The 25,344-nt window shown below is 41.9% G+C and overlaps 1 protein-coding gene across 10 annotated transcripts in view; it reads left to right on the top strand.

Annotated features, from left to right (window-relative positions):
- LOC119033256 overlaps positions 1-25,344 on the top strand; it is a 165,359-nt gene that overhangs the window by 84,309 nt on the left and 55,706 nt on the right. For all 10 annotated transcript variants that reach the window (XR_005079208.1, XR_005079206.1, XR_005079207.1 and 7 more), the window contains one exon: positions 21,751-21,820. Coding sequence is in view for 4 of the 10 variants with exons in the window: in XM_037123116.1 (XP_036979011.1) it covers positions 21,751-21,820 (70 nt within the window). In the remaining 6 variants the exon portion in view is untranslated. The remainder of the gene's footprint in view (positions 1-21,750; positions 21,821-25,344) is intronic.

Raw genomic sequence — 25,344 nt, 5'->3', positions numbered from 1 at the left:
GATAGATTGGCCGCAAGGGACTGCCAGAGTATTATTTCTCATTCGCTTGCTGTTTAATGTAATACCAGGTGTATCCGGCCTCTTGATTTCTTCCTAGGTTAGGAGATCATGTTCCCAGGTGTTATTTTTCCGGCCTCTTAAGTCGGTTCCATGCCAAATTCTGATGGTGGTGTTGTTGCTGGTTGAAAGAGGGGTGGTCAGTCTTGAGGCTTCCAGGGACTCCGCATCACACAATCTCACAAGTCTTCAAGCTGAAGAAGTTTTTCTCTCACAGGTCCAAGTGTTCTTTTTGTTACCTTGTCTGCATCTGATTGTGAAGTGGATGCCTGTGAATGAATAAATCCTTTAACTTGAAGGTTCAAAGGCCATCTAATTCTGCAACACAGGGTTGCACAATGAAATGCAAGTTGTCATAGTGCACAAGACAAACTATCGCTTGCGGTTGAATGTTGAGGATGAGTTCAGAAGTCGCTCAGCCTGAAGAGATTAACTGGTTGTTTGAAGAAGTACCTGCTGTACCACCAGAATAGAACATCTGTATACAGCCCTTATTTGTAGACTGATGTTAGTTTTTACCGCTCAAGTTTGCCGTATTTAAATACCACTGCTACTTAAATGCTGGCTATTTCGTATGCAATGTAAACCAAACCTGGAGCAGCTCAGCCTCTGATAATTCCTTTCATCACAAACTCTGCTGGTGTTTGTGATTAAACTCATTTCGGTGCAGGTCTTTGGCAGGAGGCATAGAGGTGGATCTCTATTTGAAGCCGCTGATTCTTGGCCACATTCTCAGCCATACAGCGTTAATCGCATCAATGAAGGTCTTTTGTTACCGTGTGTGTGCGTGTGTGAGGTGTGCAGGTCTGTTTGTGTGTCCAATGATTACTCATGTTCACCCGTAAGCTGACTCTATATGTGGCTTCACCGACTATAGCCCTGGTGACTGGTAATGTGTGTGTGTGTGTGTGTGTGTGTGTGTGTGTGTGTGTGTGTGTGTGTGTGGGAGTGGATTTGGCCCCTCGCTCCTTTGTGATTGTGACTTTATTAAAGGTGTTTGTTCTGTCGGATGGCAGAGACACAGAAGAAGCTAAAATCGAAAGCACATAATCTGCACATTATACACATCATGTGTCAAAATATAGAAGAGTGATTTATGTGACAATCCCGATCCATGACATTTTGCTGCTTTATGGTATCAGAATGTAATGATAAATATCATTTATTATAAGCACAGCATAAAAATTACCATGAGGTACTTGCCAAATGCTGCTGAATGGAGGATTTGGTTTTTTTTATCTCTCAATTCTTTCATCACAGGGAACATTGTAAAAATATCCAATGAGACACCGAAGCTTATATGAGCCCCTGGAAGGTCAAAACAAATTAGTCAGGAATATAATTTGTTTATAGCAGAAATTGCTATTAAAAACATTTATTTAGTTTAGAAAAAGGGAGGAAAAAAAGATAAAGACTTGCTTTTTTTTTGCAGTTTAAAGCTGTAGTGTCCTATACAGAGTTTTCAGCAATGAAATAGTTTCAGAATCATTCTTGGCAAAGGTTTTTTCAAGACTTCTCAAGATGTCTGTCATAAGCATGAACATCTTTGAAAAGAATCGTACTTTTGAGTTTAGTGTGATAACTGTTGATCAACGGAGTGAATCAAATGCTCGGTCTTAAGATGTCTCTTTTTCTCTGAGAAACAAAAAGCCACTAATAGTCAGTGTGCATGTAGTATGCTACCAGTGCAATCTGTAAATTTACAAGAAACCTGTAAATAACAATGCATCTCAACCATTACAAAACCAACAGTTTAAATTTCCATTTAGCTTTTGTTAATTTCCATGTTGAGTTTTGTTTTCAAATCCCTGCAAAGTACGAGACACGTGGACTAGTGGAGCAGCTGCTACATGTAATGGGAACTATTTTTTCATTCCAGACAGATGAGAACTTGAACATTTCTGATCTCCTACTAGAAAAAGTACGATATAATGTTACTCAAACAAATAAAGTATACACACCTGTAGGCTACAGTAGACTACTGTGGATGAACAGTTTTGAGTTTGTTTCCAAGTATGAAAGTGCTGTTACCATGTTTTTCCTCCTCTATTTCGTTTAACGTATATATAGAAGGTGGCTGCACTGCTGACGGGTTCACATTTCGCATGTGTAGTTGCCAAAGAGACGTTCAGTTACAGTCAGCAAAGTTTTTCGTTCGCTTTTTGGTTGCATGTACCTGGAACTCTGGCTGGAAGTTGGAGATTTCAACAAGGAAACTGAAACAGCTGACATTGACCGGACCCTAGCACTAGGACGTCACTGACAGCTCAAGACTCCATATTGGAAATGTCCATGTAAACGCCGTAGACGATTACTGATGACATATGAGGGTCTTTAAGGGTTGTGCCATTTCAAAGGGAGAGGTCTCTGCCACTGGGACTCAGAGTAAAAAATTAGACTTGTGATCGAGGATCAACTTTACCTTGGACAGTAAAAACAACACATTTCTGTAAAGCTGGAACAATTCAACGTCCTTGAAACAAATTCTTGCATTTCCCAGCAAGATTTTCCTCCATAAGGTGCATTTTTAAAAGCATTATATTATGGTGTCTTGAGCTGGTCATACATCTGAGCAAAATGATGCTCATGCCAACATTTACCCTGCTTTTCAAAGCCCATCTCTCTGTGCCTATCTCAGGGCCTCCTGCCATACACCTTGATTGCTGGACGCCCAGAAATGATGGCATGTAATTGAGCCGCTGTAATTTGTAGTGATTGACCCAGAGGGCTGGCTATTAGCAATTGTCAGCTGTAATGATAGATCCCTTTAGCATTACAGAGCCGCGGCTGTCCCCGGCGTCCGCACCCGCTTAACTTGTTATTTATAGATGATGTCAGGCCTGTAATAAACATAAAGCATAAAACTGCAGCTAATGTGCTGCTAATGAAATCTGGACATGAGCAACTTTATGAAATGAAATAATTCACATGACTGTTTCAGTGGCACTGGGTGCCTCTAACTCAAGAAAGGTTAACAGTGTTCGTGTGTGTGTGTGTGTGTGTGTGTGTGTGTGTGTGTGTGTGTGTGTGTGTGTGTGTGTGTGTGCGTGTGTGTGTGTGTGTGAGAGAGCGAGAGCAGGTAGAAAGTGTGGAGCTGCCTTGCTCATTTGCAAAGTGTAAATGTATGTAGCGATTCAACCTCAATGCAGTCAATGGGAAAGTATAGTGCAGTGCTGAAAAACTACATTCAGCCTTTTTTTTTTTTTAATCGACCAAAAATATGACCTCCATACACTCCACTCGTGTGAGGAGAGCATTACAAGGGAGGTGAGTTGGATCCTTGAAACCTCCCTTTCATATCGCCTAGGCTCTTTTTTTTTGCTCGAAAAAGCTTTTACTGTGATTAAGCTTCAAACTTGATGGCTGGAGGGGTGGCATGTGTTCTCTGAAACCTAGTAAAAACTGCTTTAAATGAGAATATTCAGGGCTCACCTTCAAAAACATGACGTATCCAAACAAGACAATTCTATCCTTTCAATTACTATTTCAAATGGCATAACTCAAAAGCTTAACTCAAACTGATGTCATGTATAGATGATCTGAGATCCAGTCTGCCTCCTTTTCCCTGTTAAGTCTCCTGTCATTGGAGGCCCGGGCTACACCTTGTTAACCTCCCATAACTTAGATCCCTCCAGTTTGATCACCTGACCAGCCCTGCCCACTTCAGACCTGGTATCAACATATGTCCGAAGTGATCCGGTCACACGTGGACAGCTCCAAGTGCAAGTGTGAATGCCACCAAGACACATCTGAGGTCCAGTCACTTATACCACATTTAAAGGCGGTCTGGGCCAATGTTGTTTCAACTGATTTAACCACTGAACTAGTAATGCAATATCGCGAGACCCCCTCATCAAAAAAGAGTGAGATCAGGCTTACAGACTGGACACACTGCCTGCATGTGGAACGTCTTGCTTTTCATTTTCACGTCATGTTAACAGGTTGGAGTAGCCAGACTGCCGGTGACAGTAACACGTCTCACGCACATATCAAGCAAGGCTGCAGCGGGGCACCATCTAGAGATTCGCAATTCTTTACCACAACAGAAATAGGCCTGAAAACGACCTGTAGACAGTCATATTGACATCATACCATCATTCACCACAGTTTTCATGTCTGTATCTGTAGAATGTGTCACATTGTCCCCCCTTTTTTTAAACACACCGGCACCCTTTGATTCCTCATACCTAAACAGTTGAGAAAATCAATTGCAGTGTACCAGTGACAGTCTTACCGACTGTACATTCATTGTGTGGTTTGGTTCAGGCCAAAAATCTGCCTGGTGAGATCAGGGAAAGGTATTATTTTAATCAGAATATAGGGCTCACAGCAGCTTTAACTGCTTAACTAGGTTAAAGTAACACAAGGTTGACTTTGGTTTCAATTGAAAGCGACAATGGAACAGGGACATGAACAGCAGTCTGGACAACTGTCCACCCCATCTTCCACTCTTTGTTGTTCTTTATATTACGTCACTTTACTCCCTCCTTTGCTGCTGTAATACCTACTGCAGCCACTAGAGGGTGCAAGATAACAGTAAACATAGCAGAGTCACAATAAGCTGTTTAAACAGTCAACCTGTGTGGCTGTTTTCTAACAAAGGCAGGCTGTTTATTCCTGTCCGGCTGATTGTCAGCTGTGAATCTAACCTGCAGCTTATCCGCTTCAGTTTGCCTTCCGTGTTTTCTGCCTGGTTTACACCGCTGCCTGTTTACCTGGATTAAAGAGATTGGACTCTGCTCTTATTGTAATTGTCCTGAGTCATTGTGGCTCAGCAACCAGCATTAAACAAATGTATAATGGTGCTCTTCTTTTCTTTAGAACTGTTGCAGCACTACTGAGGGGATTTTGTTCAGTTAATGTAATCCACCACACTGTGAAAAGTTGTTTGTGTTACACTGTGTTAAAAAGCGTCATCCTGGTCGGATTTTACTGCAAGTTTAGTGGCCTTAAAATCGGCTGAAACACAACACGCACACTTTCTGCCACCAACTCTTGAAGTGGTTTAAAAAAAGTTTAAATTTAAGGAAACACGCCTCCGTTCATTTGTTTTGTCACTTTAAGTGTACTTTTAGGTTCTGAAAAACACCTTATTTTTTTAATCTGAAAAAAAACAGGTCTGAATTAAATTATATTGTCACACATGTTTTACATTTTTGAGAGGGAGGACTTAGTTTTTTACTTGTATATTGCCTTTACGCGTGTTTGTGTGTCTGTCTAGTGACATTTAGTTGGATTTGCTACTTAGCAATATTTGTGTTTTCCCAGAGGACCATATGTAATTTACATCATCCCTTCTCGTGTTTGTAGCAAACACTATTTCAGTTGCAGGAATCAGGTTTTTCATGCACAGCGTGGAATAACAACACACAGCTTTATTTTAAATCTTCCGACACGCGCTGCTTGTTACTGAACTGTAATTTATCATTGTACAGTCATACACACTGATGAGCTCTTCCACACAGATTCAGGTAAAATCATTTGAATTGACAGGCTTCCTTCTCATCCCAAAACACTACCGTCTGTCCTGCAGGCGGGATGTTTACGTGAATTCTCAGTATATGTAAATAGTCGAATGATTTTAATTTAGAGAAGTGGCATTGTACATGTTAATATTTAATCTAATATGAATGACTGAAATGAACTTTTATCTAATTACTAACTAATTAAACATATATTTAACATACAGTTAAATTGAAAAACTTGTTTGAAGGTGTAGCACTAACATCACATGAAATATGTATTTGATATTTTCTGTACAATGAAATTAAGATGCTTTATATCAATAATTGAGGTTCTGCATGACAATATTGCAGAAATTATTAATAATCTTTGTATTAATTGGAGTTGAAGTGAGCAGTCTATTAAATAATTGGTTGTCCACTATCAAAATAATCTCCAGCTATTTGGATACATTGATTAATCGGTTTCAATTGAAAAAGAAAGTTGAAATTCACAGTTTCCAGCTTCTTAATTATAAATGTTCTTGTTTTTTATACTAAACTGACTATCTTTGGGTTGTGGACAAAGCGAGACATTTGAGAAGGTCATTGTGCAGGAAACACTTTCTGACATTTTTCAAAATTGTGTGACAGACCAAAAATGTAATTAATCAAGAAATATAATCAACAAATCAATTAACAATGAAACATTATCTTTAGTTGCAGACGTCATATTATTCAGAAGAAAAACTGATTTTCTGAAGAGCCATTTTGGTCTTTGAAAGGGTTACAGAGGACTGATGTTGGCTGTGAATCTATCACTGGAGGTCACTCCAGCTCCACCCGTGATAGTTTCAGCAAAATTGCAGTTTTGTTTTTACCAATTTTAAATGTTGTCTTTCAAATCTCTGCTCAATGCCAAGACAACTAACTTGTTCAAAATGCCAGCAGTACCAACAAATAGTGATGTTGCTCCGGTTACATGAGTCATTCATTCATAACAAACCAGATAAAATATTTTTTGTCCCAATTCATGGCACATGAACATTACAAAGAAAGAGCAATGCTTTCTTATAATTTGGAAGTTAAGAAATAAAACAAGACAAAATATCTCTTGTGCAGTTCAGCCATCCACGAGCTGGTTTCCAGGTGAGCACGCTGTCCAGTGGACTGTGTGTTCGTGTGTGTTTGGGTGTTGTTCACATCAGTGTATTTTCCAGCACACACCGTAAAAAACTGCTTGTTTGCGCTGCTGTCCACGCTGTCTTGTATTTATTCTGTGTGGCTGTGTTTGCGCACACATGCATACGATTGTGTGTGTGTGTGTGTGTGTGTGTGTAAATCTCCTGCTGCCCCCCCCCCCCGTCTTATTGCTTTCTTGAAATCCTCTTGATTCGCCCAGTCCCCGAGGCTAGAGCCCCATACACAGCAGATGTTCCACTGAAAAGGCCATGAATGTTTAATCATTTGTGTTATTGATGCCGCCTTTTTGTTTGTTAGCAAGTGTGAGCGACTGTTGGGGTCTTATGTGTCTATTTTTGCATGTTATGCATCCGTTTGTGTTCGTTTGTGTGTGCGCCAAAGAGAGATCTTAGTATATTCATAAACATCTTCTTTTTTTTCCCCGTATGGGTAAAACTCTTCTTTATTTTATTTATTTATCTATCTATCTATCTATCTATCTATCTATCTATCTATCTATCTATCTATCTATCTATCTATTTATCTATTTATTTATTTATTTATTTATTTTACCTCACATGCCCTGCAATGAATGAATAATGAAGTCTATTAAAAATGTTATTCAGGATCATTATTGAGTGTGCTGTGTCAAATATCACATCAATGCACTCTCACAAAACAAGGCGATCTTTTCTTCTTCTTCTTTTTTTTTTTCCTTTTTGTCAAACAGAAAGTTAAACCCTGCTCCCCCCCTCCGATCATGGATGAACAAACTGGGCCCCGTCTCTAAACTGTGATTTGTTGGACTTAAAGCTGCTGTTTTAGTATTTGAGCTGACAGCCAGATTTGATCATAATTAGACAGCATGCCGTGGGCTTTGATTGGCACGGTAATTGGATTGTCATTGGGGCTGAAAAGCTATTATCTTAGGATCATGCCCCATGAAATTTGTTGGAAAAACTTCTGTGGCCGTCATTAAGTCGGCCATCTTGGGGGCCTCCGCAAATGAGCTTTTTCTTTGCGGCGGCGGAGTAGAGAGCGAAGAAGAAGGGAGGAGGAGAAAAAAGAAAAGGTACCTGTGCACCGCTGGGACCCTCAGATCCTTTGAATCGCGGCGAAGACAATCTGGGCTCTATTGATTAATGATATTAGCATAGCAGGTAGCGCTAAGTTGAAAAGTGGCGTGCTGGGTTATTGCCCATTGCGCTCGCCCACTCGCCAGTAATGGGGGTGGGGGTGAGGAGGGGGCGGCGGCGAGTAAAGGAATGGGATAATGAGAGAGAGGTGAGCCTGGGAGGGGAATGATGGGAGGAAAAGGGGGGAAATTGCCGGGTGGCTTTTCATTGGCAATTGTTTATGTAAAGTATCAGGTAGGAATGCCCATTTTAGGGGGAATAAGTAGCAATATGAGGTAATGAAAACGAGCGCAGGAGATGTGAGAAGTGAAATAGGCGGCATTCATCAAAGCCATTGGGCAATTAAGTCAACTTACACACCTCTGAAAGCCGGAAAAACACCAGTGGTGACATCTGAGTGCAGTTTTGCTCTTTCTGCATTTGTTTCGTTGCACTCCAGGGGTCATGAGTCACATACACACACACACACACAAAGGAATACCCACTCATACAAACATGCCCACACACCAGACAGATTTTTGGTGTATATTTATAAGATATCACAATTTATAAACCAGATGTTGTGTGTGCATTTTCAATCTAAAAGTCCTGAAATAACAACAATCACACACATTATCCACATCTTGGATAAAGTCAAACAGACCATAATCAGAAATCAGATTAAATACTACTCAAAGTTGGCTAATTTAACACGTCAAAATGAAACAGCTGTCCAAGTATTTCAGGGCTTTTTTGAGCCTTTTCGTGCAAAAAAACCTGAATGACTGTCTTTAATCATTACTGTGGGTAAAAAGCTAATGGAATGTATGTTCCCGTTCTCTGAAATCACACAGATTTTCTTTTTCTTTTTCGCCCAAACATTTTAAAATCTGCCATCTTAGACTGACAGACGAAGAAAAGCAGTTCTCAGCACTGTAACTAAAAACATTTGGCTTCTCTGTGAGATAAAACCAATTAATCATGGCAACGCTTGGTTACTGTGCATACGGTATGTCACACAAAACATTTTCAAATCATTTTTCTTGAAATTGGAATAAACTTGAATGTTTTCTGCAGGTTTTATTATTATTATTATTGGACAGTTATTTCCATTTATTCCCGCTGAAAGTTGACAACTGTTTATGAACCTGACAGAGCTAAAGAGCAGACTGTCGAAAATTATTAGGAAGTTGCAGATCCATAAAACAAAACATCTGCATTTTATTTCCAAATATGAAGTTCTGAATTCAGATCCAGCACCCTCTCCAAATGGAGTGTCATGAATCTTATGACTTTAGACTTGACTTTGACCTAAACACCAGCAACTCATGAAAAAAAAAAGAATTAACTCTTCGTGTTACTGTCTATTTCAAAAACAGAACAGAGTCTTTGAAAGGGTCAGCAGAGAGACACATGGTGAAAAAAGTTCAGATGAAAATGATTTGTTGTGGACAAAATGCAAAACATGTATCAAAGAAATCACAGACGCAAACTTTGTCAACATTGCTCGAAACTTGAGGCCGCTAAAACACACGGAAAACGATGCCATTAATATACTTGAATACGAGTGTCACACACGTGGGAGCATCGTGTTATGCTCTTTCTTACATAAAAACTCAGGATGTATGTGTGCATGTGTTATGCAAATACACTACCTCTGGTTTTATGACAGGCTTTCTGTAAATATAACATAATATTTAGCATATGGGTGCATGGTGTATGCAAAATAATGACTGTAGCCTTACATCACATCTGAAAGGTGTAAGACAGCAGCTCTCTATGCGCCCCCCTCTTCGCTTTTCATTGTGTCTGTGGGTGAAAGTTTCCGTGCAGGCATTGTTGATCATGGCCTATCAAGTGTCATCTGATTTGCATTCAGTGGACGCGTCATTATTCACAACATTTGATGTCCATGAAAACACATTAGACCTCCCTGTTTTTTTTTGTTTTTTTTTCCGGTGCTGAGTGGCGTTGGCCGCGACCGCCCAGACATCATTTGTGGCACCCAAATAGTCCAAATGTAAATTGATATGTAAGAAAATGCCCCATTAACTTTTTCATTAATGGTTATAATGCATTCTGAGTGTCATCCGCAGGGCGGTGTGCTTCCCTGAGCAAGGCCACGCACACATGTGCCGTGCGTGCGGGAAAAAAAAAAAAAGCCAAACAAACGCACAGGCATGTTTGAAACACGCGCGGATACACAAAAGGAATGCTGATGAATCATGCAGGAAAAACACAGAATGACATTAATCAACGCACACACATATACCTAACATCAAGCTCTGCATACATTCAGCTGTTCATGTTCCATCGTAAAAGCACTACATCCGTCGTGGTTTGTGTCATTTTTAACGCCATTACTGAGCCTTCACTAATTCAACTGCCTGGTGTATTCACAGCTGTTTGAATAGACACTGTGAGGCTCACGTCGCCTTCATTTTCCCACTTTCTATTGGAGTTGCAGACATTTCTGAGCGGTAAGTGACCCCCCCCCCCTCCTTTATGTACACATCCTGCACAGTATTGTACACACTGTCAGGCTATCACGAGGCTGCTGTAGGAAGCATTGTGGAGATGATTCACTTGTGTTTTAAGCTTTCCTAATGCACTTAAAGCTGCAGGTAGCTGCCACTCAGGTCACCTGGGTGGTCTCGTGCCAATATTTGCTCTCTCAATAGCTCTCATATTCTATCTTCATTTTTATTAGAACATCTCGCCTATTCTGCCTTCATGTCTCTTAACACATCCTCATTCTTTGAATTTATGTGCAACGTAACTATTGAGAGGAAGTGAGGGCACAACATTAAAACTGCCAGTGCCATTAAAGACACACAGTCATTTCCTAGTTTTTTAAGGTTTTCACAACCTGAGGAGGAATTCACTTTTTAACACCCACACTTAATTTTTCACTACTTTTTTTTTTTTTTTTAATTTACACAAACATCGGCATTTATCATTCAAGTCCAATATTCACGTCTTTTAGCTGTGTTTTGGCTAAGACAGAGAGAATTGGAGTCTCTGCGGAGTACTGACTCCAGTCAGTCACACACACGCTCAGTGAATGTTGCTTGCTAGCTTGAGGCTACTGCACGGTCAAACTAACCTGAGTAAGTTGAATAAACACAAACGATCCTGCAACCACACTCACTCAAACAACGCAAAGTGAAATTTGCTCCTCTTTTTCCACAGCTTGCTCATTAGCCTTGGCTACCTTGGTAGCTTCTAGCTAGGTGACCGTGATTGGGTAGTCAGGCACTTCCAAAATGGCACCTGGTCTAGGGCCACCTGCTGCACTGAGCTTCACTCTGGCTCTTCAAACCCTTGGGTGGCATCGCAGTGGCCTTGTCCACTATCAAGACAGTCAATGCAGGCAAGTCTTTTCATCCTCAACTTCCTCTTACCTGCGTCTCTCTTTTTTTCTTATATGCGTCTCTGCACACACATGCTCACAGCGCGTACACATGCACACACCAACACTCCCACCAGCAGCCAATGCAAGTGTTAATATGTCTATTGTTTGGCCAGCGCATCAAGTACTTATCCATGAGAGGTTGCAGGCGGCTGAAGGGAAAGAATTAAAGGTGAGTGTGTGTGAAGCTTTCACATACACACACAGGTTACCAGGCTGCAAAACCATGGCAACATTTTACGGGATCAGGCCTGAGTGGCAACTGTGAGCGCGCCATTCACCGCGGCGTTTGTGTGTTTATGAACATGCCCAAGCATGGAGACTGCAGATAACTTGGCACGGTAACTAAGTTGGCCACGGAGCAGAGAAAAAACAATTGTGCAGATAATACAGGAGAGCCCGCTGCGCCCTCAGATCCATGGATGCTTCACGCATTAGACAAAGTTATGATACTGTCGGTTATGGTATGTATCATGGGGGAAAAATGTGTGGTGAACAAAAGTTTTTTGTATCTGAGTCCTTATTAACTTTTGTTGACAGAATTTCTACTCCTCCTGCTTCATGATGACAGAGATTTATATTTAACTTTATATAATGAAGTATGAGGGCCACAGCATTCCTCCATCTCCAGTAGACTTTGGAGCTTCATGTTTGGTGGTAAAATGGTAATTTAGGATTAACTACAGTTTACTGTAGTTAATTCTTTAGCTGAGTTTGAAAGCAGTCGTTGATGTAGCCATGTTACCCTGTCGGAGATGAGTGGCACCTAAGATCAGATTTCATCTTTGTTTTTACTCTTTTAATACTTTTTTTAATCTTGTTTCTGATAGATCATTTTGCATTTTGCTGGTGTATTTGTAATTTTTAAGGTGAATTTAAGCCTTTAATTTTTCTTTCTTGAAGTGAAAGAAAAAAAAATCCCCAGGATACGCTTACGTTTTTGCAACCAAACCTTGTCAGGTGGCCTTACTGCAGGAAGCGTACCTTTTTTTCTCTCTCTCTTTCTCAGGATGGCGACGGACATTACAATTGTTCATTCAGACACAGCAAACAAACAATCTTGTTTGCTATGATTGAATCCAAGATAATCCAAGAAGGTTCAGGTTAGCGCAGGGAGCTGCGATGGATGTGAAAGGGGTTCGCTGTGATTGGATCGTTTCACCATCGGACATAAATAATATCAGCTCCTGTAAGAACTTGTATATGGCAGAAAAACATTTTTTTATTGTTGTTTATAGTGGGAATTTCAAAATGTCAAAAAGTTTGCATCTAGATTGAAGTATATTCATCTTTATTTATTCAAGTTTCGTGCAAAGACTGATATTCTCTTGATGTAGCTTTGAAAATATATATATATATATATAAAAAAAGAAACAACGTAATTATTCAAACACATGAAGCAACATTAAACAGTGCTGATTGTTGGGCAGCTACCAGTCAGCATATGTGGACCTCAGCAGGTGTGGCAGCCATTATAGGGAACAGCTGGATTCACTTGAGATCTTTCTTTCCCTTTTCTCTCTCGTGACATCGACTCAGAATAGATGAATAAAAAATGAGAACGCTTCAATATTTTCTTTTCTTGCTAATGTTCGCCCAATCCCCTTTACTCTTCCTATTAAATTTACTTTTGAGGAGCGAGGACATTAACGGAGAAATGTAACAGATAATGTGGACTTTTCATGTGTGAGCTGTGATATGAGCGATGAATTAATGGGGGAAAAATGATTGTGCATTCAATTACGGCACAATGCCTTCCAGAGACGTGTGTGCACGATTTGGCCGCGGCCTGCCACGGCGGGGGTCCCTCCCTGACTGATGAGCGCCCTAATCTGCTAATCTCGCCAACTGGGGTGGAGGTGGGTTGTAGAGAGAGGAGGGGGGGGTGGAAGCCGTTGGTTTATATGACAAGCCAAACGCCTCGACTCGCTGCCCGCTAACGGTGGCCAATAAAATTAAAGAGCCGGTGCGTGCCCGGGCGCGGAGGAAGATGAGAGAGGAAATCAGAGATAGATAAACAAATAGAATCATAAAAAGGCAGGGCGCTGCTGAAGTGGTAATTCAGTGGGAGTTCATTAGGGGAGAGATGGAGGAATGAGGAGAGGAGGGCTAAACTGTGGATGACATTACCTCTAATGTGGCTCCCCTGCAGAGTTTGTGATAGGGTGGCCGTTCCTCGCGAAAATAGGGTTTTTAGCATGACGCCACGCTCACAAAGACAAACTCCCACTAAATAGGATTTTTTTGTTTTGTTTTCCCTTTCTTAAGCATTGTACTATTTTAGTGCAGAAAAATGTCTCCAAATGGGGTTCTCTAAATGTGTTCAGGCACACAGCCAAGTTGAGGCAATGCGGACAAATGAGTTTTTTGTGGTGTGGCAAATTTGCGAGGCGCTACAATATTTTGAGCAGTAAGCCTGGAGCAACCTTTTTTTCCTCTCAAAAAAGAGCAAGACCACCCGTCAGTTACATTCCATCAATTGCGGTGTCTCGTACGAAACACGCATCGTTTTCTTTATTCGCCTGGACAGAGGGCAATTGTTGTCTCTAATGTGATGCTGCTTAACATTCAGTGGACAATTAACCTGTCAACACTTTGCGACGACGCAGGAAATGTTCTTTTATTTACTCCGTATTGCTCAAATTTCAGTGCAGATGATTCAATCTCTACGAGGGGAAGCTCTGACCGGTATCCATGCCTGCCTACATCTGTGAAAAAAGGGAAATGATCTGGGGTGTCTGCCTATCCTCAGTGCCCCCATCCCTGTATTAACCTACAACACAGATTAATACAATAAATGACAAGTGTGTGAAAGTAGAATGACTTTTAAGTAATCTGGAAGTATGAAGGAAATAAGATGGTAATTCTGTCTGACATCAGCAAAAGTCTTGCACCAGAAGAAATGACATTTTGGTGACGTTTGTCCCTCCATGTCATCCATTTTCAGCAGCAAACTGAGCGGTGGGCAGTTTCAATTCAGCTTCTAAATGCTGAAAAATTAATCTTTGAGACGCTTAAGTTCCGCAATCAAAATACTAATTCAGTCTGCACGACTCGATACCACTAGCACGACTGCTGACCCATTCAGTTCTGTTACTGCTTGTTTGCCTTGTCTTAGTTACAAACTTAGGGCAGCTTTGTGTCCATCCTTACAGTTTTCTGATTTATTATGCATTACCCAAAGCTTAAAAAACACCAGGGATACATTTTTTGGGGTTAGACCCATCTTCTCGTGAGTTAAGTCACAACGCGGGATGAGCTCTCACTTCATTTACAATCATTGGGGATTTGCAGATGTTCAAAGCATCAGAATAACAAATCTTCAACACGAAAGGATATTTACTTTTTCTGATTTGTGTCTGTCTTTTTTAAATACTTTCAACTGCTCTTAAATCACATCTACATTGTTTCATCCAGGGTTGTCACAAACAAAAAAAAGAAGAAGAAGAAAAAAAAACAGCTACTGGCCTAGAAGACGAATATGCAAATAAAGGAGCTGCAACTTAAAACGGATACATCCAAGACACTGATGTACGCACAAGACGCGGCCTACCGTGTGGAAATTTTCAAAAAGCACTACGTCTCAGTGCAGCAAGAGATCTCTGTATCCTGTTGCCTGGTTATAAATAGTCACCGAGGGGGATTACAAGTGAAAGAAGTGTGAGCGGAACAGTGAGCGGCATTATCTGACGCCATTGTCTGCCATCTACCTCTGGATGTCTTAGTGAGACGTCACTTTTCGTCTGTAAACAAATTTGCGTTGCTCGTAGCGTTCTGGCGGATTTGCTGTCTGGTAGAGCGTACTTAGCAGATGAAACGTGTTGTGGTGACAAGCATGATAGAACACATATGTCGCCGAGGGCTATCCTCCCTGCCTCCGCTGTTGTGGCTACATAAGCAACTCATTGTGTTTCTTTTTTTTTTTTTTCGGAGCGAGTGTGCGGCGACAAATGCAGTGGCAGTTGTTTTTTTTTTTTGTTTGTTTTTTTTTCTTTCCTTGTGAGCTGCTGGTATCTCATGGCGCTTTAATGTTGCCTGTAGCTCTAAGTGTGGTGTGTGTGCGTGTGTGTGTGTGTGTGTGTGTGAGAGAGTTGCTTCTTCCTTTCCTTCTCTTTATTACAGTTTTTCTTATTTTTTCAACCTGGCACCTTCAGAGTCCTCTCCTTCTCCTCTCCTCTCCTCTCCCTCTTCCTCTTCCTCTTCCTCTTCCTCTTCCTCTCCTCTCCTCTCTCCTGTTATCCAGCACTTCAGAGCAGATGTAATTGCTCAGACAAAGCAGGCGTTCAGAGCACTGTCGAAGTAAATGCTGCTCCACGGCAGTGGCTGACTTAATGAACAGCAGGGCTCGCAGCCCTCTGGCAGCACTTAAACTTTAAAACATCTATTATTGAGGCGTGAGAAAAAAAAAACAGAGTGGCCAACGCTGACCCCTCGATCATCCCTCTCTTTTTATAACTCTAGTCGCAGGGATGGCGGTGGCTGATGTTGTTGAGAGGTAAAAGTGCTGGGTGTAGCATTTATAAACTATAGTACAGTATATCATTGTCAATGACTTGGTATGAAGTGCAACGAATCAATGTGTCCATCACATCTACTTTTCCTTCTACAACTTGTCTCCTTCTACATCTTCTGTGTCAGCTGGGATTAAACTTTGTGCTCCCTGCCCTCTGTCCTGCTGTGTGTGTGCCCCTGTCGTTTCCCCAGTGTTCCAGAACAAAGCAAGTTCTGAGCAAGATCCGATGAATACGCTGGACGTGCTTGAAGGCTCCCATCATATCTGTTTTCTTTTACGAGCCTGTTGCAAAATGTTTATCTTCCACCTGAAATCGCACACTTGCACAAGATTTTTTGTAGGAAGGTCGCTCATGAGCCAAAGGGCAGCCGGTAACTGTTCGTGTTAACAGAACGCTGTAGGGAAGACCTATCACTGTAGGCTAAACTGGACGTTAGCATTGGCCCAGTTCCCTAGCAAAACAGTCGGTGGGATTTTTCAATTGGATTTGATTTTAAAAGTTTATGATACTTCGACGCCACTCAAATGATTTTCGAACATAAATGAAATCGGCAGAGGTAAAAAGCTAACGCAACAACGACCTTTCTGCAGTCACACAACTTCTGTCACCAACACAAAGCATCTTAGTACGCTTTGGTATACACACATGGGGTCTTCCCATATTTCTTACTTCAACTTGACTTCTGCTGATATATTCCATCATACTTAGCATAAATGAAACGTTTTGGTGAAGGACATGTACCAGCTTTGTCTGAAGTGTATTGCTATGTTCCTGTTGCTGGATGTAAATACAACCTTTAAGTGCAAATGAAGTCAGAGTTAGCTTAATGCTAACCTGTCCCTCTTTCGCTCTACCGCTTTTTTTCTGGAACTACTTTATACTCCATCACCTCCACCATCCACAGTGTCACTGCCATCACTGCAGTGTCAAGTGTCTTATTTCTGTATTAGAGGGGGAGAGCTAAGCGTGTTTGTCTCCCTCTCTGTGTGTGTGTGTGTGTGTGTGTGTGTGTGTGTGTGTGTGTGTGTGTGTGTGTGAGCAAACTTATACCTAATGTGCTACCCGGTGTATGCGTGCGTGTGAGTGAAAATATACTGTACAAGAGGTTAGTGGTGAGTGTGAGTGGGCCTTGCTCCGCTCTGGACGCACTTATCTCTCTTGCTGTGTAATGGATCCTACTGGATTATTTGCATAAGGTATGGAGGTGATGTCATTTGGTCCTCAGAGCTGCATTTCAATGATGGTTGACTGTTGGCAAAGTGGACACACTCAGAACACGCTGCACCACTTAACGTCCTCCCGTTCCAACTTTGATCAAACTTTTATTTAGGGCCTCAGCAGGACTGAAAGCGTTAGGAATGATAACTCTGGTTTATTAGAAGTCCGGGTCTTATGATAACAACATTGTCTAATTAATAACATTGTATAGAACTGTCATCAATCAAAAATGGTTGAGAAACACTGTTGTGACGTAACTTTGCAACTTCATTGTTCGAGTCATGGCTTGAAAACGGACAATCAACACAAGTCAGTTTAATTTTGTGTTCGATGCATTATCTTCCATCTTGATATCCCTCCCACTGTAGATATAAGAGGCTTAATCTAAGGCAACAAAAGCACAATGAGTCTAAGCTTCAAGTGATGGTGCATTAATGAGAAAACAATTATGAATATGACATTTCATTTCTACATTCAGGTTTCTGTAAGCAGGGCCTGAATCAGAGCCTGCCTTCCAATCATTTTGGAGTTTCTGAGATCAGCGTCGCTGTTCAAATGTCAGCGCGGTGAGGAAACTTTCGCGAACATGTTCAATACTTCAGCTTCCACAAAGGTTACATCAAGTCAGTTTAATTGTACTTACAGTATTTGGAATTCTCTTACAAGCTCTGCCTCCTTGCTGCCTCTCGACAACCCTCCCCTCACTAATAGCCGTTGTCTAAATGCCAAAGTCGGGTATTTTTCAGGTTAAATTTGGGGTGGCGACGCTGGGCGGCGATATTAATCTCGCCGGCGACGTCGCAGCGGTGGTAATGAAGGATGGCCAGCGTTATTTGTATCCTCGCGTGTTGAGTGTTTTGTCAAAAGTAGGCGAGTTTTGCTTGCCTGGTAGATTTGTGTTCTCCCCGGGGAGCCATGGCCCAGTAAGAGACAGCACTTGCTCGACATAATTAGAACGGGAAGGTCCTTGTAAACCCATTAATATCTCGCCCAGGCTGAAAAAGGGCTGGCTTGCCGGTTGTTTCCCTTTGGCGGAGAACACTGAAGGATTTTTGCGGAAGAAAGGAAGACGATGTGAAGTAAAAGAAGCAGGATGAGATGAGAGTTTGATGTGAGAACAAGTGAAGGTGTTCGTCATGAAGGGTTGGTTCACCGCAGAGCTCTACACAACCTTTCAAAAAGAAAAAATGCTGCTTGGGTGTTGTATTGACTACTTTAATTGTTGTAATGCTGTTGCTGTTGTTGTTTTTTTTTTTGTTTTACAGTCGCCAAATAATTTCTGAAAGGGTAATAAACAGATAAACTGAAGGGAAAATTCCATGCTGGGAGTTTGGCAGGTTGTACCAATGTGAAATCTCCCAAACTGAGAGATATCATCTAAAAATACAGAAGATGTCAGCCCTGTGTTGCGGAGAGAAACACTTAAACAGACACCACAGTAGAAGTTGTAAAAGTCAAAATCATCTTAACCATCCTTTTACTACCTTTAGTGATTAAAGCCGTTTCTCGGGTGACCTCGATGTGCGCTTGGTGAGCAGTGCTGCTGCATTAAAATACCATTCAGCCTGTCACCTCTGAAAAAAACACCCCCTTTTCACTATCTATATTTTGAGGATTCTGATTCTGCAGAAACTGGGGCAGGCTTGTCTGCGCAAGAGAGGGCAGTAGAGGAAAAAGGCCAGTTTGTGGATCGTCCCAGAATGCCCTGCTGTTCCTCTGTACGCACCGCTAAGTCCCTCGGGTACGCCGACACACTTTGTGACCTCTCTGCTCGGTGGACATCATCAGGCAGATTAAAATCAGTTAATGCACTTGGGGCTAGTTGACTCTGTCCCCCCCCAAACACACACACACACACACACACCATCAACCAGCCATTTCTCACTCACTTTTTAAAATTAATACCCATTGTTTTTGCTAAGCAGAGGATGTCCCCGAGGCTGCCTCACAGGGTTATATGTGTGTGTGTGTGTGTGTGTGTGTGTGTGTGTGTGTGTGTGTGTGTGTGTGTGTGCATGGGCTGCACATTAGATTCAGTGAGGAGAGGGTTTCAGTGGATTACTATGGCCCCAAAGTGCCATGCCCTTTCATTAACCTTGCCTCTTAGTCGTCTCATTTAATACAAAACAAATTTCTAATCTGCAGTCTGCTAAACAGTTCTGCAGCTCACTCTGTGGCTGTGTATGCGTGTGTGTGTGTGTGTGTGTGTGTGTGTATGTACGTGTAGTACTGTTACTCTTATTGCCTTGGGTTCCCTCTGCCTAGCCCCCTAATTACTCCCCGAAACAGGCGGCCAGGCTCCTCCTATGTGCTATCATCATTTTAAATTTATTTTGATTGATTTGTGTCAGCTTTAACTATGCTTTGGGCCGAGGTCGATAAATAAAGATCAATACTTTAATGTTTTCCTCTGAACCTTTATTAAAAAATAGATTGGCTATAAAGAGGGCTGAATTACGAGGAGGACTGCCTACTTCCAATGCATGTCAACTGGAATCTAATTGAACAACATTGAACCGGGGGAGATTAGTCCAGGGAATGTGAGCTGCAGGAGGCCCAGAGAGTGAGAGAGGGAGGAGAGGGGAAGACTGAGGAATTGATGCTGCGAGGTGAAAGAGAAAATAAAAGTTGGAGGATTGTTAGTGCTCCGGCTGAAAACAACTCTTCTGCTTTGGTCAGGATGGTGTCATGAGTTGAGTTGAAAATATGATCGTTCATTCCAAAGCTCAGTTGTCTTTGGCTTGGTTTAAATGACTTCAATATCATTATGAGATGTTTTAATTACTGCTATTATATTTTACACGTTTATATGATTAAGAGCTGTTCCAAAATGTTAATATTTGAGATACTGATGAGTGTAAACAAATTGAGTGTAAGCGAGTTGTGAATCATGAACCAGGGCCTTGGGATGGGCGATGTCACCTTAAATCAATATCAGGATTAACTGACACATTTACCTCTCTAGCAGTTAATGAAACACTGTTATTAAATACACCTGGGCACAAGATTTTGCAGATGCTTATGACCAAAGCAACAAGGAGCAGTGGTAGGAGACGCCATGCGAGTGTATGGCATCATTGAGATAGAAAGGAGAAGTGGGCTCAGGATGGGACCTTGTGGAACTCCTGTGATGATCTGATGTCACCTGATAGGAGCAACTTTTTGATAGAACTAGAGCCTGTTACCCATTTCACACTGACTGAAAAAATACACCAAGAACTGCTAACATCTGGCTTTTGTGGGTGTTTATGGTCTCTGGCTCGGCATGGCTGTGAAGCAAACGTAACACACTTACTTGCCTTTTCAGGCGCAATGCTATGACGTGCACTGAAGTAAAGGCTGTTGGCATGTTCATGTCTTTCCATCAGTCTTCAAGAAGGAGGTGGCTTGTGTGTCTTTCATGAGTGGATATTAGGTTTTGATAATTCTTGTGCATTTAGGGAATTTCGGCCCCATCAAGCCATTAAAAAAAAGGTCAGTAGGTCACAAAGAATTAAAAAGGTAGTCAGTGATGCTGACAGGCAGACAGCATCACTGCACTGCACTACACCACAGCACCAAAATGTAAAAAGGGCTCAACTATTTAATAATGTGCATGGAATGACCCAACCGGGTTAAGTCTCAGGGCAGGGCAGGAAGTGTGGTGGGGTGGGATTAAAATGCTCTTGTTGTTATTTGTGTCACTGTCATTGTCAGACAGACAGACAGAACACACTGTTCTCCGGCGCATCAACTGTCTCTCCAATCCACGCTGTGATTAACCTTTTGTACAGGGCACAGATTATGGCCTAAATGTGGTATGCACAGGCACAGACACACACACACACACACACACACACACACACACACACCGTGCACACACTAATGGACGCCGTAGTTGAGCTCAGAATGTTTTGCCTGTGGTTTCTCATGTGTAGGTACAGTGTCACACACACATAGCTAACACTTACATTATTTCTTAGGAAATTAGGTACTTATTGCAATGTTGATTACAGCTTGGGTTTTATTGTCATACCTTTGTCCAGTGGTTCAGTTATGATAAGACAGAAGCCACCAGTGTAATTGCTGAGATCTGGCAACAATGCTATAAAACTTGTCAGACAGCCAAGAAACAACAACTGGCCAGATGATTAAACAGGTTTTAAACAAACTCCCTGGTTAGCCAAAATTATTTGGAGGAGAAAACAAAGGTTAACATGAAATATATAATGAATCTGACTCAGTGGATTAGGGACCGCTGGCTCTCTTAGACGGACCTTGTTTGTTCACTGTACACATGCATGAGTTTGCAAGAAACAAGCAATAATGCATTTACAGTAATTTGGAACCTTTCAACAGGGAAACCCCGCTGAGAGGAAATTATTATTCACTGAAGTGCCTGTGTCTGGCAAAAACCACAGTAGAATTGGGTGGAACGGTAGGTTTGAAAATCGCTGAAGCATTGGCCTGACATTTTAGTATTTATCCAGTTTTTTTCCACATTTACAATACAGATTGTGATGTGATTTTTTATTTATTTATTTTTTTCACTAAAAGCAAGAATGGAAACATTTTTCACCACCACCTGAACTTTTCTGATTACCTTTTGTCAAGTAATAAAGTCAAATGAAAAAAAAAGACTGCACTGAAGAAAAAGTGTTAAACAGAAGGTGTAATCACTTCAGCACTTAGGATCCTATATTTCACGATACTGTCACTTTTATTTGAATACCTTATGTGTTAAAGCCTAGTTAAATGCAAGGGATTAAGCACAATATAAACTTGATCCCTTTCAGTAACTGGCTCTTAATCTGTCTTTGTCTCCGTCTCAGGTGGAAGAATACTGATGTACTCCCTCCGAGCGCCGCCGCCGCTGCCCGTCGCTGATCTCCCTGTAGTCGGGTATGTGACTGGAGCTCACACATATAATGGTGTGTGTGTGTGTGTGTGTGTGTGTGTGTGTGTGTGTGTGTGTGTGTGTGTGTGTGTGCGTTTGGAAAAAAAAAAAGAATAAAACGGCTCCAGATAGCTTACCAGCACTTAGTTTCACTGGTCAACAGTCCTGGTGAAAGCCTGTATGTCGAAAAGAAGACCTTGAGTTGGATACACACACACACACACACACAAACACACATACTCAAACACACGCATGGTGGCCAATGAAGGTTGGTTTGGAGGGTGGGCGGTGTTAAGCTGGCGAGAGTGTCAGAGGGTATGTGCAGCTCGCTATAGTGCATTTTGTTGTAATGGCGTCCCAGTTGTCTTGTCAGAAATCAATGGGAACCAGGAGTCTCTGCAAGCACATGGAGGTCAAGGCTTCGTCTGCCTAAATATTTAATCCTGGGAACACGTCTGGAGCTTTTAAAGATGAGCACACTGCCCTCTTTTCTCCTGCCACGACACGCGCTGCATCTTCTTGCTGGGGTTTACTGTAAATGCACCGCTCACACGCATGTGGAAACACAAAACACGCAGGCACAAATACACACACACACACACACACACACATTCATGCTTGGACGGCACTGCCTGTCCATCCTGGCTCAGGTCAGGGCTGGGTTAAAATCAATTCTAATCAATTATTAAGCGCCCGTATCTCAGCAATGCTAAAAAAGGGAACTGATGGATAGAGTCCACTCCTTCCATCATCGCGTTCCCTTGGACGACTTATGACCCCACCACCCCCAAAAGTCAAAAAAAGAACATCCTCGTATCTGATCTGTCCATGCGGGTGAGCCGATAGTCTCACACTGTTTTTACCTTACCACCTGACAAAAGGAACAAGGGATGTGCACAGGCGGTAAGAAAACCTTGACAAAAATGTCAGCAGGATGTAGAGACGCTTGAGTAATGACAGTCAAAAAGTTGAATTATATGGATGCATTTTTTGAAAACTTCTGCAGGGCATCACTTTCGTTAAGTTGTGTATATGTCAAGCTGTTCCATAAGTGATCAGTGTTGTGGTGCTTCGTTCCTCTTTTAGCAGTGATAAAAGGCCTTATCGCAACAACTTTACATTATTTTTTGTCCACTTTTCTCCCCCAAAACATTCCAACCATCTCACAGTATCATTACTTATACAGTTGATATGGCTACATTAATATGCTGACAGATCAAAGTCCAATGTTTTCGCCTTTTTTTTATTTTTCTCTTTTTGGTCTCAAGAGAAAAAAACATCTGTCTCTTTAGTTCCACTGTGTCCATCAGCTAGTGTCTGTGTTTGTCTGCTGTTTAGTGCTGAGCTGGTGGTGTACAGCGGGGTTTCACAGCTGTCTGATGGGACTGGGAACAAGGTCATGAGAGTGGTTGAAAACAGGAAAGTCAAGGGCCATAGAACTAAAACAAGGTCTGTTGACCTGTGTGAAACTGCAGAGAGGTGACTATTCTCTGTTGGGTTTATTCTCTTTCACAATTCACATGTTCAACAAAACTTAAATCAGTTATTTTATAATTGCATTACTTTCATAAATAATTATCATTTTACCTATTGATAATGAATAATAATAAAGAATACAAATTCATGAGGCTCCGAAGGCTCTGATTTGTTGTATTTGTGTATACAAGATGATAATTAGGTTAAACAGAAAAAAAAAACACAAGCCTGGTTTCATTTCTATGGGTCTATTAACATTAAAATAAACACGAGATCATCCAGGATCCACTATATGCATACATCCTACGTGTCTTGGTTGACAGTGTTTGTTACGCTCTGTCAGAGTCTTTTAATAACAGTTGAAAAGATAAATACCAAAATGTTCCAATGAAATGGGACAACCCTTCACGACCCTCATACATAATCAGCTGTCATTGTTAGTGCTTATGTAAAGAGACATGGACTGCGCATTTCTCAAATCAGAGCTAAATGGTAGGGAGAAGGGGTGTTTTGGGATTGGCCGTAGGCACGTGAGCCAGTTGTCAGACCTATCCCTTATTGAACATTTCTACCATAAACTCAGTAGTAAAGGGGAAACTTAACATATTTTGCAATCATACATTGCACCTTACCCCGAATGAAATATCTTTTTAGTAGCCGTTAATTGCATTTTCACATTTGTATGTTGTGTGTCGAGGCTGTGGCCCAACACCAGTCACGTCCTTCCCCCAACAGAGGACATGTCAGGGTGGGGCCGGTGTGACCCAGATGGGCCTAACTCCAATCAATGCCGCCTCGTCTTAAGTGTGATCACTAAAGACAGACAGACAAACACACATAAATGCACACACACATACACAGATAGGATGGCCATGCTTTGGTCGATGAGCCCCTGGGCTGGTCTGAAAAGGCGTCACATCTTAGAAGCATGTCGTTCCAGCCTGATGAGCAATCTGCCTCATCAAAAGACCTTTATCCCAATCAATAAGGCTTTCGGCAAGGGAACCCTGCACCGCCTGTCCACAGTCCCCACTGTGCGCCGCTGTGTGCGGCTGTGTCTGTGTGCACTCAACAGGGGTTATGTTTGTGTGTGTACATTGTGCATGTCAGCTGCAAGGTTTTCATTTGAGGCTGTACACTAATAAGAGGAGCGATGTCATTCTCTTTTTTTCCAGTGTTGACATCTGCATCTGCATCTGCATTGTGCTTGTGTCATGTTCAAGTGTGCATGAGTCTGACAGCTGGAGTGCTTTTGGTGTTTTTGTTCCACTGGAAGCCTGTGACTCGATCAGAAGGACTTCATTGTAATGTTTATGTGTACATGTCGCTGATGGATCCAAACAGGTAAACATAAAGTGTACTCATAGCTGAGTGTGCTGGATATGATGGTCAAGCTCTCCCCAACTTTTTCCCTCACTTCCATTAATGTGGTGTACGTAGGAGAGATTAGAGACTAGGAGGACTCTACGGTCATGCTAGGGACTACTTGAGACAGCACTCAAGGCTACATCAGCATTCTAAAATCCTTACATGGACAATACTAAAATGCTGATGTCAAGCAGGTGATGTTTACTGAGTTCATCATAATAATGTGGAGTGAAAAGCTACCATAAATATCATCGATGCTGCGGAAAAAGCACCAAGGTGGCTGTGGATCAAGAGGGGTAATACATAGTGTTGCGCGCTGCTTGGACACAAGTCAAGGACTGAGCACCCCTAACTCGGTCGCCCAGGAGAGTGTGTCTGATGATCAGCGACCCAAAACACCCTACAACCCTGGGTTCATCATTTAAGATGTGTCCGAGTTGCAACACTTGGTGTCTGAGAAACAAAAAAGTCTTTGGGTTGGAGAGGTGGACATGTGATTGGCACATTGCATGTTTGATCCTCAGACCAGGCTGGACCTGCATGTGCCAAGTGAAACTTGTGAACTCTCAGCTGCTGCTCAGCGGCCAGCGAATCACACTTTGGTTCGTCCTGGGGAGCTTCCAGGCAGGAATGTTCTGACACAGGACTTGCACTTGCATTTATATAGCGCTTTCTGTTTACCGAC

Source organism: Acanthopagrus latus, chromosome 15 (assembly GCF_904848185.1).
Source record: "Acanthopagrus latus isolate v.2019 chromosome 15, fAcaLat1.1, whole genome shotgun sequence".
Lineage (NCBI taxonomy): Eukaryota > Metazoa > Chordata > Actinopteri > Spariformes > Sparidae > Acanthopagrus > Acanthopagrus latus.
This window is presented reverse-complemented; position numbering and strand designations above follow the sequence as displayed.